At 36.2% G+C, this 16,607-nt stretch overlaps 1 protein-coding gene across 6 annotated transcripts in view; it reads left to right on the top strand.

Moving 5' to 3' along the window:
- ST7L (suppression of tumorigenicity 7 like) overlaps positions 1-16,607 on the top strand; it is a 75,139-nt gene that overhangs the window by 44,653 nt on the left and 13,879 nt on the right. For 5 of the 6 annotated variants that reach the window (XM_027597118.2, XM_027597149.2, XM_027597139.2 and 2 more), the window contains exons 12-14: positions 4,129-4,279; positions 7,933-8,025; positions 14,152-14,291. In XM_027597118.2, coding sequence (XP_027452919.1) covers positions 4,129-4,279; positions 7,933-8,025; positions 14,152-14,291 — 384 coding nt within the window. Of the gene's footprint in view, positions 1-4,128; positions 4,280-4,777; positions 4,870-7,932; positions 8,026-14,151; positions 14,292-16,607 lie in introns of those variants that run through there. The other variant, XR_003520447.2, reaches the window with a different exon arrangement.

Genomic DNA, 16,607 nt, shown 5'->3' with positions numbered 1-16,607 from the left:
ACATAAAAGTTTGATCCTGTTTTTAAGGATGTTATGTGTAAAGAAATCCAGACAAATATAAATTAGATTATCCTTTTCTCTTTATTCTTTTATTCTCCAGTCTTTTTTAAAAAAAATATTTTATTTTATTTTAGAGCACAAGAGTGTGAGCAGGGGGAGGGGCAGAGGGAGCAAGCAGACTCCGAGCTGACTGTGGAGCCCAATGTGGGGCTCCATCTCACAGCCCTGAGAACATGACCTGAGCTGAAACCAAGAGTCAGATGCTCAACTGACTGAGCCATCTAGGCGCCCCTTTTCCCCAATCTTTTAATATAGTATTTCTACTATGTAATTCTGCAGTGTTTGAATTTTTATGCACTAAGCATGTACTTTCAAAAGCAGAAAAAAACCCAAACCAAACCAACCACTCTTCAGTTTTCAACCTTTCATATTCTTATTCACAGAAAAATAAAGTCTAGGTAGCAAAAGTTTGTTTTGTTTTGTTTTTAGTTTGCCCAGAGAGTTAAAAAATATCTTTAAGAAAAAACTGAAATATAAACATGAGTCTGAAGACATTTTAGCTATATATATCAGATCAGGTCAGTTAGTAAGTGTCTAAGTGCCTACTTTGGGAGTGGAGTGTGCCAGGTGCTATAGCAGAATATGAAGGATGTGGTTTCTATTGTGTAGTTACTTACAGCTTATGCTGGGTAGCAGAAATTCCTGAGTAGCAGTTTGTGAAGGAAATAAAATAAGTTCTAATCCTATAATTACCTATTTTATTTTATTTTTTTTAAGATTTTATGTATTTATTTGACAGAGAGACAGCAAGAGAGGGGTTTATTTGACAGAGAGACAGTGAGAGAGGGAACACAAGCAGGGGGAGTGGGAAAGGGAGAGGCAGGCTTCCCGCCGAGCAGGGAGCCCGATGCGGGGCTCGATCCCAGGACCCTGGGATCATGACCTGAGCCGAAGGCAGTTGCTCAACCAACTGAGCCACCTAGGTGCCCCTAACTACCTATTTTAAAGATATCTTCCTTAAACAGAAAATTTTCCCTTATATTTTGAGAGTGGAACTTTATTTCAGTGTCTTATTAGAAACTGAAACATAAGAATTGCTTTGTTTTAAAGTCAAATTGGAAAGGACATTTGCTTGTAGGTGAGATGTAATGAAAAATAAGATAGCATAAGGAAGATGTTTTTTAATGATTAAATGGCAAAGATTTTAAAATAGAAACTCCTGAAGTCAATTCCTAATAAACATGCCATATGTTTGACTACTATCTGAATTGTCACTCAGATCATTAAACTGAAAATATATAGTTGCTGTTCAAAAAAGTATTTTCTTAACATAATTAGTTGATATATTCTCTAAGTTTGACTGAATAATTGTTAAGTGAATATCTTTGGCTTACCAATTGCTAAGTGGCTACCAAGGTACGTTTAGTTTAAAGTTTCAGGGTTCTAAAACTCATTGAAAATAATTTGGGATACTTTGTCTCTTCTACCTGTAAAATGAAGTAGAAATTTAATAGAAAGGACTTGGTTTACATATTAAAACAGTTTTCTTCTGAAAATGAGATACCCTTATGATGGAGATTCCATTGTGACTGCTGCTTTTTTTTTTTTTTTTTGCTTCCTACTGAAGAAGCTCTTAGTGCACTTGCTAAGAACATAAGGAGTCATGTCAGAGGTCAGCTATTTGAGTCCATTTTCCCACAGCCGCCTGGTGCGAGTGATCTTTTACTGTGTTTTAAAAAAATGGGCAAGGATTAGAGAGGATTAGAAAGAATATTACCCTCCTGAATATAGGCCCAAGGCACTAAGGGGAGAGAACCCAACCAGGCAGCAAATGGGCTTTGCTTGACCAGGACACAACCTCTGCTGCATTCCTTTAAGAAACTGAATGGGAAATGTTAAATCCCCAAACTGGATTAGTAAATAATCTCATAGCTTGTGACATCTGCTAAAATAAATTGATGAGCAGACTGCATTCTTACACTTTGAGGAGAGAGCCAGAGACATCAAGATTAACTATTATTTTTTTTCCAGCTTTATTGAGGTATAGGAGTAAGAGTAATTAAAGATGGGCATTAAGCTCAGTGAGTGTTGGAAAGGCACATTTCATAAAAAAGAAAAAATTATTTTAGATACATTAATACAGTACATACATATATATTGATTAGTAACCTAAGGCTCAATTTTGAAACCACCACACTTTTTTGTTTCTTCCTGCTTGTAGCAGTTTTACAGTGTTTCACAAGTTTCAGCTCAAATTTATGTTGTTTATCTCCTTAGTTTGTGTAACAACCTGAGGAACTTAGAATTTGAAGTTTGAGAATGTATCATTTACAACACTTTTTAGGAGTGTTTCTCTTTCTATATTTTATAACAGAAGTTAATGTGGTTTGGACCTTACGACACATAATTTGGTATCAAATTATGTAGAACCAAAGAGGTTGTTTCAAACTAGTCTAGTAGGGAAAATGTACTCTGGTCTTAGTCTTTGGAGGAAGTATTTAGCTAAGTATTTTTTGAAAAGTTTTGTTTTAAGTTGACCACTTTAATAGTAAAGATGATGTACAAGTGGTTAATTTTGTGTCTTTTCTCATGTAATTAGTACATTTAATTATACTGCTTTTGTTGTGGATTATAATATTAAGGTAAGTATTTTCTTCAAGACTTTAAGATATAATTTAATTTCATATGTGAGAACTGATAGGCCATAACTTCTTTAACAGGCACACTCACTAATTCCTTAAATGTGTCTTGCTCTAAGCGTTCTTAGCCTTGTTCAAGTTGGCCTGTATTCCAGTCTGCTGTGTCTCCCTACCCCACCACCTGGTCTGTTCATCTACATTTTATACATCTTTATATGTCAGTTCATATCCCCAATTCCATCAAGTGGTTTATTTTCAACTCCTAAATCATAATTAATACCTCCTAAACATATAGTTACCACATGATTCAGCGCTTCCATTCCTAGGTATATACCCAAGAGAGATGAAAACATATGTTCAAATAAAAACTTGTGCATGAATGTTTATTGCAGCATTATTCATAATAGCCAAAAGATGAAAACAACCAAATGGTCATCAAATAATGAATGGATAAACAAATGTGGTATATCCATATAATGGAATATTACTCAGCCACAAAAAGGAATGAGGTACTGGTATATGATATAACATGGATGTACCTTGAAAACATTATGTGGGGTGAAAGAAACCGGTTACAATAGACCATATATTATGTGAGTCTTTTTGTATAAAATAGCCAGAACAGGCAAATCTATAGAGATGCAAAGTAGATTAGTGGTTGCTTAGGGGGAATGGGGGTTAGAGGGTAATAACTAAAGAGGATGGGGGTTCTTTTTGCTGTGATGAAAATGTTCTAAAATTGACTGTGGTAATAGTTGTACTTATCTGTGAATATACTAAAAACCATTGAGTTGTATACATTTTTTTGAGTCATATACTTTAAATGGGTGAATTATAAAATATGGATTATATCTCAATCTCTTATAAAAAACTAAAAAAATTAATATCTTCTATCCAAATTCTTATATACATATACACTGTTTATACCTCTAATAAAGCACTCAGTATAGTCTTATTATAATCATTAACTTAAGAAATCTGTCTTTCTATTACAGTAGGAAGCTCCAGAGAATCTAGTGTTTCCTAACATAGTGCTTTGCTCTCAGTAGATATTAATTTAATTGAACTTATTCACAATTAAGTTCCTCCACCTGTAAGATGGGAATGAGAGAAAAAAAGAATTGAATGTCAGCACAAAATGTTGTTCCAAAATTGGATTTTATGATTTTTATACTTAATTCTCTTTTGGAAAAATAGATATTTGCTCTCACATTATTTCCTCAGCTTGAATTTCCATTATGTATTTAGCAAGGTCATACATAAGCCATTTATCATCTTATTTTTGCCCTTAGGAATATTCTGATCTTTGGAATTTGCATAGATGAGCATTTTATACACATGCTATCAGTGTGACCCTCTTGTCATCTCAACTAGCTTAATATTTGTTTTTTAACATTGTAAAATTTGAATCTACATTTCTGTGGGTGTTTGAACTTAATTTAATTTTTCGTTTTTCTGTGGTGTGTCTTTGTGTGTGTTATCTTTCTAGTACTTACTCGAGATGAAAAGTCTAATTTTACCTCCAGAACACATTCTGAAACGGGGTGATAGTGAAGCAATCGCCTATGCTTTCTTCCATCTTCAGCACTGGAAGAGAATAGAAGGTGCTCTTAATCTGTTACAGTGTACGTGGGAAGGCAGTAAGTATTCTTTTCCAAATGTACCGCTAATCTCTTGGACTATTCATTGCATTCCCAGGCAGCCTTTTTAAATAAGATTGTCTGAGTTTCCCTAAGTATTGTTCAGATTGGTTTCAAAGTGAACCCAGAGGTGTTTATTTCGTTTATTGGTAGGAGAAATACTTAATGTACTTATACTGATGCCACATTTAGGAAGAGCAAAATGAGAAACTGTTACAGTATTCTGCCATATGTTCATTTAAGTTACATACTTGTAAGGAAAGAAAATGAAAACTTACATCCCTTGGTTTATAGGCTTTTTAATGTGGTTAAGTTATTCTAGTATTTTTTAAATTGGACTTTTGTTTAATTTTCAGATGTTTACATCATGAAACTATTTTCTTCACAACTAATATCAACTCTTGTTCTTTTTTTTAAATCTATTTTTTTATTATGGTAAAATACGCATAACATAAAAGTTACTATTTTAACCACTTTATTTTTTATTGTTTTTTAAAGATTTTATTTTTAAGTAATCTCCACACCCAACGTGGGGCTCGAACTCACAACCCTGAGATCAAGTCACACACTCTGCCGACTGGTTCAGCCAGGTACCCCCATTTTAACAGTTTTAAAATGTACGGTTCAGTGGCATTATGTACATTCACATTGTTGTGCAACCATCACCATCATCTATCCCTAGAGCTTTTTCATCATCCCAAACTGAAAATTCTGTACCCATTAGACAATGACTCCCCATTCTTCCCCTCTCCAGCCCCTGGTAACCATTCTACTTTCTGTCTCTATGAGTTTGACTAGTCTAGATATCTTCTATAGTGGAATCATACAGTATTTGTCTCATTAAATCAGGCTTACTTCACTTAGCATAATGTAGCATGTGTCAGAAAAACATCCCTTTTTAGGGCTGAATAATATTCCATTGTATGTATATACTATCCTTTGTTTATACATCCATCTGTCAATGGACATTTGGGTTGTTTCCACCTTTTGGTTATTATGAATAATGCTGCTATGAACATGGGTATTACAAGTATTTGTTCAAGTTCCTGCTTTCAGTTCTTTTGGGTATATACCTAGAAGTGGAACCTGTAGATTATATAATTCTATGTTTAATTTTTTGAGGAGAACTGTCTTACTATTTTCTGTGGCAGCTGTACCATGTTATATTCCACCAGCAATGCACAAGCGTTTCACTTTCTCTGTATCCTTGCTAACATTTGTTCTTTTTTTTCTTTTAATAGCCATACTAATGGGTGTGAAGTGGTATCTCATTGTGGTTTTGATTTGCATTTTCCTAATAATTAATGTTGTTGAGCATTTTTTTTTATGTGCTAATTGACCATTTGTATATCTTCTTTGGAGAACTAGATTGTTTTTCAAGTAACTACCAGATCTCTTATTTGTAACTTCTTAAAGTCACTTAGAAAATGAAAAAGCTTAACCAAAATATTTTGTCAGTTGAATTCTTATAATGATTGTCTTGGAAAGTACACTCCTGGGGCGCCTGGGTGGCTCAGTTGGTTAAGCCACTGCCTTCGGCTCAGGTCATGATCCTGGAGTCCCAGGATCGAGTCCCACATCGGGCTCCCTGCTCAGCAGGGAGTCTGCTTCTCCCTCTGACCCTCTTCCCTCTCGTGCTCTCTGTCTCTCATTCTCTCTCTCTCAAATAAATAAATAAAATCTTAAAAAAAAAAAAAAAGAAAGTACACTCCTGCTATCAATAGAAATTCAAAAATAAATTCAATACTCATTAACTAGAATTGGTTAACCCCCTCAGTTCCCAAACTTTGTAATGAGGCATCTTGGGGCGTTGTAGCAAATTCACAAGAATGCCATGGGATATTTTAAAAATTTTAGTGGAAGCACAGCAATACTCAACATCTGTCAAGCATCATTCAGACTGTTAGCTCTGCATAGTTCAAGGTTTCACCATTAGGTGGCTCTCCATTCTCTATTTCTTTTGATCCTGTCATAGCTTTGCAAAGCTGGGTTTTTCTTAATTGCTATGATTAAAAGAACTACCACACAAAAAAATCAGTGTGGAACAGGAAATGAGGATGGCGGTGTCCAATCTGATTCCAAGGTCTGAAAAGTTATGTGGTGTCCAACAGGTACATACATCCCATTAGTAAGAAAGGTGATTGTTTAAAAAATGAAATAATTAGAGGCCCCTGGCTGGTTCAGTCGGTAGAGCATGCTGCTCTTGATCTTGGGGTTGTAGGTTCAAGCCCCACATTGGGTGTTAGAGATTACTTAAAAAAATAAAATCTTTTAAAAAAAATGAAATAATTATTTTTCCCTTTAATTGACATATATATTTTCCCCCAAAATCACTGCTAAGTTGTTAGGACATAAACCTTTAAAGTTGTTTGGACCCACTACTTAAGTGGAATTGTTAGGTATTTCTTTCAGCCTAGGGGCATGAAGAGACATGAAGGGCATCATGTATCCTTAAAGCAAGAGAATTTGGGAACCTCTGCATTAACCACTTGCTAAGGGTCAGACACTGCGTGCCACTGACAATATGCAGATTAATGAAACTGGAACTACTAAAACTGAGGAGTGGAATGTCTTTGGGTAATTAGTCTTCCTTTTGATTTTTCTCTAGTAGTCAGTAAGCTCCTCAAAGCCAGGTCCTCTGTCTCATTGATCCTGTATGTGTCTTCAGTGCCTAATGTTCTGCCTGGCACATAGGAGGTTCTCAGTAAATATGTGACTTACACTGTATTTCATAAATAATCTTCTTTATGAATGATTTCCTAGTGTTACCACTGATTTGCTCTGTGCCTTTGGACAAATCCCTACTCTTTATTGTGGCAGAACAAAATTCATATTTTGACAAAAGTTTATAGAGCTAAGCACTAAAGGAAAAACAAAAATATCACAATTTTGATGAATACTCAGCTAGCTGAGTAGCTAATAAAGATTCCTTCTTTAAGAAGTCTGTAAGAGCTGATGATAATCTAGATCAGGGATGGGTAAACTTCTGTAAAGAGCCAGATGGTAAGTATTTAGTCTCTGTGGCCATAGTCTCTGTTATAGCTACCCAATTCTTGTAGCCTGAAAGCAGCCTTACATAATACATAAATGAACAAGTGATTTTAATATCTGTATTCTAATAAAATTTTATTTATAAACATAAATAGTGGTCCAGGTCTGGCCAAAGGATGATGCTTTGGTGACCTCTGATTTAAGTTAAATTCTGCTTGTAGAAAACTTTGGTGATATCTAACACATGAAGTTAGGAGCCATTGAGAACTCTTGTAGGTTGCCAACAGTTTGGGTCACAACAGTTATACATGTTGCAATTTTATGAAGATTCCTGGAAGAAAAGGAATTCATACCCACAGAGTTAAGTCTGTTGTGTTTATAGTGAGGAGACAGAGGCAAGAAGGACCTAGCCAGCCTTACCACCCACTACTCCTTTTAGTTTTATTCCAGCCAGACCATTCTATTCTCTAAATAAATCTTATTCTTCCTCTTAGTCCTTCTTTTGCTTACTTTGTTTCTTTCATCTAAAAGGTGTCTCTAAAAAAATTAATAAATGCTATGTGAGAATTTTACAAAAGTATGTCTCCAAAGTAGCTTTGATCTGTAGTATGGGATGAAAGTGAGTCTGAATGGAATGTCAACTTACGTATTTTTTTTCTCAGCTTTTAGAATGATTCCATATCCATTAGAGAAAGGCCATCTATTTTATCCTTATCCCAGCTGCACAGAGACTGCTGATAGAGAGCTATTACCTAGTAAGTAAATATTCTAGTTTTCCTAAACTTAAAAGTAGTTGTGAGATTGTTTTTCACAGTATTTTCTCATAGTAAAAGTGCTGTTGGTTGAAATTCAGGATACTGTTTAAAATACTATTTTAGCCATTTCTTGGATGTAGTTGCATAAGTTCATTCCCATATGTTTCTGGGGTAAAATGCTATGTGAGATGCAATGAAGAACACAAAAGTTGAAGATATTAAAAAGAGTAGCCATCTTACAAACATTTGAAGAAGAGATAATACCAATCCTTCACAAACTCTTTTCAGAAAAGAAAGGAGGAAGGAACACTTCCCAGCTTATTCTGTGAAACCAGTATTACCCTGATACCAAAACCAAAGACATTACAAGAAAACTATAGAATGATATCCCTCATGAATATAGACACAAACATGTTCAACAAAATATCAGCAAACTGAATCCAGCTATATATAAAAAAGATTATACTCCATGAGCAAGTGGGATTTACCTCACAAATGCAAGTGGCTTAACATCTCAAAAGGCAATGCATCATGTTAAGAGAATAAATGACGCCAGATGCAGAAAAAGCGGCTGACAAAAATCCAACAACCATTCATGGTAAAAATTTTGAACAAACTAAGAATAAGAGAATTTCCTTAACCTGATAAAGAGCATCTATGAAAACCCCACAGCTGACAGGATACATAATGGTGATTTTATGATTTAACCATTGAATGCTTTCTCTCTAAGATTAAGAATAATGCAAGGATGTCTGCTCTCTGCACTTCACTTCAGCATTGTACTGGAGATCCTAGTCAGTGCAGTCAAGCCAGAAAAAAAATAAAAAGGCATTCATGTTGGAAAAGAAGAAGAAAACTGTCTTTATTCACAGATGACATCATCTTCTATGTAGGAAATCCTAAGAAATTCATAAAAATACTATTAGATCTAATAAACAAGTTTAGCAAGGTTGCAGGATATAATATCCACATATAAAACTCAGTTGCATATTTATATACCAGCAGGGAATAATCAGTCCAAAAATGAAATTTAGAAAACTTCTAATCACAGTAGCATCCAAAAGAACAAACAATTCAGGAATAATTTAAATGGCTTGTATACTAAAAACGATGTCATTTGCTGGGGGAAATTTAAAAAAAACTAAGTAAATGGAGAGACAGTCCATGTTTATTGATTGGAAAACTGAGTATTATTTATATGGCAATTCTCTCCAAATTGATCTATAGATTCAATACAATCCCTACCAACAAAAACTGACAAGCTGATCTCAAAATTTATACGGAAAGGTAAAACACTCAGAAGAGCCAAAGCTGTCTTTACAAAGAATGAATTTGGAAGGACTACACTTTCCAGTTCTAAAAAGAGCAGTCTTAGACTTAGGGGGAGAACCAGAAGTATATAGGGTTATGATCGCTGAGAGTCCCATTGAGTCCCTGCTTTCAGGAAGCCAAACTTCTCAAAAGAATGGTCTATACTTATTTGTCTCAGCTGCCTTATCCTCACTCTTCTCTGTGAACTGGTAAATTTCTGTGTAACTTTTCTTTTTATGATTTAACCAATAAGCATGCTGAAGGTTATAAACACTAGCACCATGTTTCCTTATGTGATATAAACCTATGCCAGTTTTTACAGTTCTGGGGCCATTAGAGCTCAAGTCTAAGAAGGAAAGTTGCAGTTTTACAACCAACAAATGTGGTGAGCTGAAAGGTCCAAACAGATAGATGAAAATTTAGGAGAGATTATGGATGTTGAGTATGCTGATATTTTTCTCCCAGGGTCTTTTATTTTCTTCCATCCTCTGAGATAAGTTATCTGTTTTTTTCTTTGAACTCTCAAAGTACTTTGTGGACTTCTTAACCTCCCCCTTCTAGATTGTAAACTTGAAGGCCAGGATTCTCTTTATCATCCCTCTATGTATCTCTGCAATGTTCACAATGTCTCTATAATGTTCACAATGAAAATTGATATTCAGCAAATATTTTAATTAGTCAAATTTATTAATTTATTTTTTTAAAAAAGATTTTATTTATTTATTTGACAGAGAGAGACACAGTGAGAGAGGGAACACAAGCAGGGGAGTGGGAGAGGGAGAAGCAGGCTTCCCACTGAGCAGGGAGCCTGATGTGGGGCTCGATCCCAGGACCCCGAGATCATGACCTGAGCCAAAGGCAAACACCCAACAACTGAGCCACCCAGGCACCCCTTCTTTTCTTTTGTTTTAGTTTCAGAGGTAGAGTTTATTGATTCATCAGTTGCATATAACACCCACTGCTCATTACATCAAGTGCCCTCCTTAATGTCATAAACAGGCCAAATACATTGTCAGTACCCAACAAAAATATTAAATATTAGTACCTTTTCCTCGTTATCCTACTCCAAACTTCTGAACTGCTCATGAGTTAATAGAAAGACTGATAAACAATGTGTTAAGTGCTGCATGTATGGAATAGATTATAAGGAAGCTGAAATGGGGTGTGCTCTCTCTCTAAGGGCAGGGGATGATTCCCAAATCTGACTTGATTGACTTGAAGAATGGGAATTCCATCATACAGCAGGAGGAGCAGGTTTGGGAACAGGAATGGGGGAAGTAAATTCAGGCTTTGAGTATGTTGCATGTATACCACATCTTGTGTGTGTGTGTGTGCACATGTGTATGCATGCTTAATTCTATCTGTAATCTATTTTGCACGTATATACATATTTTTGTATCTCTAAATATATGGGCCTAATATATATTTATAAGATATATATGTATATGAAATATGTATATACTATATAAATAGTAAACGTTGTAGGTATTCTTTGGGTACAAGTAATAACTGTTTTAAACTTAAAATTTGTTAGAAGACTGGATTATCTCAAAGAATCCAAAGGCAGCTTCTGAGGCAGATTACAGTCGGACCTTAGAAGGGACTAGAACCAGAAACTAGAGGGCTATCAGGATTTCTGGGAGTCAGTTATCTGTATATCTCTATCTCTGGCTGCCTTTTTCCATCTCTCCTGTTCGTACTTTTCTTTTTCTCCTTCCCCAACGCCATCTCCTCTCTGTATGAACTCTCATTTCTGCTTCTCAATGTGTCTGCTTCATTTTTCTATCTTTCTCTTTGTCGTTTGGCTTTCCCTTCTTGGATACTCATGTAGCCAAACTTGATGCCCTTACATGGCTCTAGTTTACACATTATCAGTTCAAGCAAATTGTACAGCATGAATAAGATCTCAATCTGGCTTCTAAAACTTCTGGAGGAGAGCATCAGATTTATCCAGGTGTTTATTCCTGATGTGGTTAGCCATGGCCTAGGGACAGGGTCAGGTTGTGTATACAGGATTCCTGGGGGTTCCACTATCTCTTTCTCTCTACATCGGTACATCACCATACCAACTTGGGAATCATCATTTTCTAGGCATGGATGAGCTCACTAAGGGAGACTGTGTAGAGTGAGAAGTAAACTAAGAGTGGAACCATGGGGGCACAAAAATGTTGAAGGAATGGGTGGCTGATAAGGAGTTGGGAAGATTCAGTGAAGGAGTGGACAGAGAGACAGGACAAGAACCAGAACTAGATAGGCTAGGAACTAAAAATTTCCAAGTGAGGAGGAGTATCTGATATCAAGGAGGGTGATTACTGTGAAGAATCCATTGACTCTGGTAATTAGAAGGTCATTAGTGAAAGAAATTTTATTTTCTTTCCTAGGATGGTGCTGGTAGTAGTTGTTCTTGTTGTTTTTCCATTTTAAAAGAAACAAGGATATTTAAGGCAAAGGAGTCAATCTTTAATTATGGAACATCAATATGCAGGAGTGTATTATATTAGGTTAATACATCTAGCCTAATATAATGCCCCCTCCAAATCATTACAAAAGTTGCTTAAGGCCAATTTTACATAGTAATATGAATAAAATCGGGGTTGTTATCATGTATTGCCAGAGTCACAGGCTATAAGAATGAAGAGTTTGCTTTTTTGGCAGGCCTTTATTATTTCTAGGGTACTTACACATTTGCAAATTCCAGGAGGTAGGAGAAGAGGGATATGCTGGGCTTTTGTTTGATTATATTGTTTGTTCTGAGAGTATTTGTCTGTGGTAGAATGAACAAATTTTTAATAATGTGGAGTTCTAATACCCAGGAGTACTTAATGTTTTTTTGTTTTCAGTTCCCCTTCAACCTTGATATGACTTACAACATTCTGGAATTTGCTTAGGAACCTCATAAGTTCAGACTTGAACTATTCCCTTAGTTCACATAGCTATTTAGTTGTCTTTTATGCCTCCTGATAAATTTTTCTCTACAAGCCAGTGATGAAATTTGAACTTTACTTCCAAGGGAGTGTTTCTGTACTAGTCATCCATTATACTGATGTATTAGCCAAACATTGACTGACAAACGAATCTACAGAAAGCAATCCAAAAAGAAAAAATTAGGTCTCTCCTATAATATAAAAAGCTCATATTTTAAGAAGTTATCTTACTAAAGCTATATCGTTTCCACCTTAAAAAGTGGAAATAGGGTGCCTGGGTGGCTCAGTCATTAAGCGTCTGCCTTCGGCTCAGGTCATGATCCCAGGGTTCTGGGATTGAGCCCCGCATCAGGCTCCCTGCTTGGCGGGAAGCCTGCTTCTCCCTCTCCCTCTGCCCCTGCTCTTGTTCCCTCTCTCGCTGTCTCTCTATCTCTCTCTGTCAAATAAATAAATAAAAATCTTAAAAAAAAAAAGTGGAAATAATACTATCTATCTCTTAAGGCTATTGAAAAAATCAAACTAATAGAAATTAAAGCACTTTGTAAATCATAAAATGCTATACAGTTCAATTAATTTTATCAACGTTGCTGTCTCTCATGCAATAGGAATTTTAGTGACCATTGGTATACATAAGTGTTCCCTGTCTTTGCAAGTACCATGGTTTATTTCTCTTGGTTTGCTTGAGAGGCCAAGAAGAAGTTGGCCTCTCATGCTTGAGGGACAGGGCAAAAGCGACTGCTGGTTTTTTGGGTGCTGAAAGTACTATGTTGTCCACAGCTTCTAATGTTTCTAACTTTTTTAAAAACAAATTCAAATTTGGTGTGCTTTTACTTTAAACGTGACCCAGGCCTCTGGAAATTTTCTGGGTTTTTAATGAGTTCAGTTTTTGGCATATACTTTTGAGTATAGTATAAGACATAAAAAATATGGCTACCAAAGGAAACTTAGGTGTAATCTTCTCTGTGAATCGTTATGTTGGAAAAAGTGAAATTTATAGCTGACCTTGATTCAGCACCGAATTAGTCATCCCTTACTTATGCAGGATATTACATCAGGAATTCTTGGGTTTGTGTCCAGCCCTGAGCAGTCAACTTCCTGGACAATGAAGTCCCAGAATAGCTCTCCGTTTAACAGACATTTATTGAGCACCTACTGTGTGCCACGCATGGTGATAGTCACATCTCAGCATTGGTATTCAGGTATTTTCAATCAAATTTCAAATAAGATATAAATACTTGAATACTATTAGTAATGAAATATCCAGTCATTAGAAAAATGATACCTGAGTTAATGTGTGAATGTGATAAAATCAGACGAGGGACTTGATTTATGTTCAGAATCTTAGGGCTTTGGTGTTCTATTTCCATTTTTGTGGTGCTCTATGAAATGCCACACATAGAACATTTATTAATAGCTGGGTAAAATTATGGTTCTGGGAAATCTGCAACCACACATCTGTCTCTCGATCACTATACTTGTCTCTGAGCTCCTGAAGAGCAAGAATTATAACAACTCACTTTTAAGGACTTACAGTGTTCATCATAACAACTCCATAGCAACTATGAGAGGGTTTAGCAACTTATTCAAGACCACACAGCTAATAAGTGACAAAGTTCTTCAAAACCACCTCAGCATGACTTTACAATTAATGTTCTTTCCCACGATGCCATCCTATTCCCAGTCCCCAGCACAGTCATCTGGTTCTGTAGATATGCTATCAATGCTGGAATAAATAATGGATAACTTTCTTCTACCTTGCTTAGCCAGAGATTCCTTATTCTTTTTTAAAACAATTATTTTCCTTTTAGTTTTAAACTTCATTTGAAAATATTAAAACTGGCTTATACTATATTCTTAAATAAAATCCATTTCTGCCTTTTCTCCCTTACAGCCTTTCATCATGTTTCTGTTTACCCAAAGAAGGAGCTTCCTTTTTTCATCAATTTCACAGCAGGACTGTGTTCTTCTACAGCAATGATAGCTCTTCTCACACACCAGTTTCCTGAAATCATGGGTGTTTTTGCTAACGCTGTAAGTATGATCTCAAGGACTTGTGTAGAGTATTTGTAAAACACACAAGAAACCATCTCTGATCTGTTTGTGCTAAACCAGTTGTTCAGCAGAAGATGTTTGTATAGTAAATTACAGGACTTGATTTGTAAAGCTGCTGCTCTAAATATGTCAAACATAAGTTTTTGCTGACTTGAGCTATGTTTTTATTGCTTAAAAGTTTAAAAGAATACAATGGCATAACATGATAAAGTTGGTCTTTGTAGATCACTTTTGGTGGTAAACATAGCACTTGTTACTAGCTAAGGAATAACCCAACTCTTTTAAATCCTTTCTTTTTGGCACTAAAAAAAATTCCCTATTTGAGAAACAATTCCCTATTTGAGAAACAATTCCCTATTTCGATTTTTCCATTTAAATGAAATCATTAATGGTAAGGTTTGCTGATGGAGAATAAGTAGGTAAGATGGGACAGATGGAACATTTACCCTGGGTACAGAATGTGCTTCTTTACTCAAAGCTTCTCACTGTTGTATCTGCGTGTTCTTCATTGACCTTCCCCAAGGTTGGGTGTAGAACCATGGATAGACCTTTATTTTCATTTTTATCCTTTAATTTGAACTACTTCCCCATTTCCTGAGCCAGGTCCAGCAGGTGCTTGAAGACTGATATTAGAGAGAATATCCCATGATTACTTACTCTTCTACACAAACGTAGTAATTAATTAATTAACTGGCTCAAAGTAAAATTACCAACTTTAAGTTGCTAAGCCTTTAAAAAATGGGTCTTTCTTATACATCTTCACATTTTTACCAGGTAACAATAGTTCAAACCCAAAAGGAAAATGCTAATTCATTTTAGTCCCAAATCAAAAAGCATTGAGAACTGTAGCAGCACCAGCCCTTACTCGGCAATGTAATTTCTATATATGCCTCCGATCTAACTCCCTGTTGCCTCACAATTTCTTTTTCTGCCTTAAGAACAGTTTATTTTGTGCCTTAAAGATTCGTTGGTTTTCTTTTGGCACTAGGAGTAAAAGCACTGGTTTGCCTTTTTCCCTGAAGGTCAACTGTATAATGTGTTAAGTTGCCACTGGCGGTTGGCCTAGCAGTCTGAGACTGCACTTGATTCTGGGTCAGTCTTCAAGGAGAATGACTTTCCACTGTTGTTCAGGGAGTATAGATATTTGGGTTGGAAACTGACTGTTTCCTTTTAGTGTGAAAGGGAAGCGTAGTGATCATACCATAACTGTTGTTCGCAGTGGTGCTGACTGGGGAGTGAGTACATCTCAAACTGAGATGACCTTACTGTGTACTCTGGCATGGAAAAAAATTGACTGGAAAGGGAATCCCATCCATTTAACAACTGGAAAAATATATGCAGCTGTGTATTTGAGGTCACAGGCAAGCAGTGGGAGAGGTGGTCCTTGGGGTTCTCTTAGAGTATTGGAAAGAGGTAAAATCAAGTGAGGAGAGAGATTTAGAATCTGGAATCGATATATAGCAATTGTTAGTAGTATACTTCCATGAGGTACTGGCTAAAATGAGTGCAGAGTGTATTCACTGTCTGCTCTATCTATCATTGGTAGTATGTAGCATCACTGAGACATGGCTGATGCACCAGAAGAGCCTTTAAGATTACATTGCACAAGCTCCTTAGCACTCCTCCAGCGGAGTCTGAGAATGAATAATTATACATTTTAAAGTGGAAGCTTCTTTTTTTAGACTAAAAGTTATTAATTTACTGTGATTCTAGTTAGTGAACAATAAACAGGCATTTATATACCGTCCTTTGATATTTGTATAGTTGGTGGTATATAGTAAAAATGTGCCTCACAGCAGACTTTTATAGCCACATTTTATCCGGCGGCCTTTACATGTACATTTTTAGTTCCTAAAAGCTAACTCTTTACCTAAGGTACCCGGAGACCAATATTTGGCATGCCGCAGTACCAAGGGCAGGTTCCACTGAAGAATTTATGGAAAATGATTACATGCAGGCCATCTCCAGCTTATAAACACAATGTATAAATGACTCCCAGCCAGCCAGCCAGCAAGGGAGCTGGAGGCTCAAATTCTGCTTCTTCCCTGACTTAATGGTGTATGTAGTAGGAGCTTCACCATCACCCAGGAGCTTTTTAGAAAGGCAGAATCTCAGGCGCCACTCCAAACTTCCTGAATCTGCCTTTTAACAAGATCATCTATGTGCGTTTAAAACTTGAGAAACCCTGCTCTCGTCTCCCCGCAGTCGGAGGAATTTAGACGCCTGGATAGTGCCGCCTCTTCCAGGCAGAGAAGGGGCAGCATTACAGAATGGCATGAGTGTAGGCTCTGGAGC

The sequence above is a fragment of the Zalophus californianus genome, chromosome 4, assembly GCF_009762305.2.
Source record: "Zalophus californianus isolate mZalCal1 chromosome 4, mZalCal1.pri.v2, whole genome shotgun sequence".
NCBI lineage: Eukaryota > Metazoa > Chordata > Mammalia > Carnivora > Otariidae > Zalophus > Zalophus californianus.
This window is presented reverse-complemented; position numbering and strand designations above follow the sequence as displayed.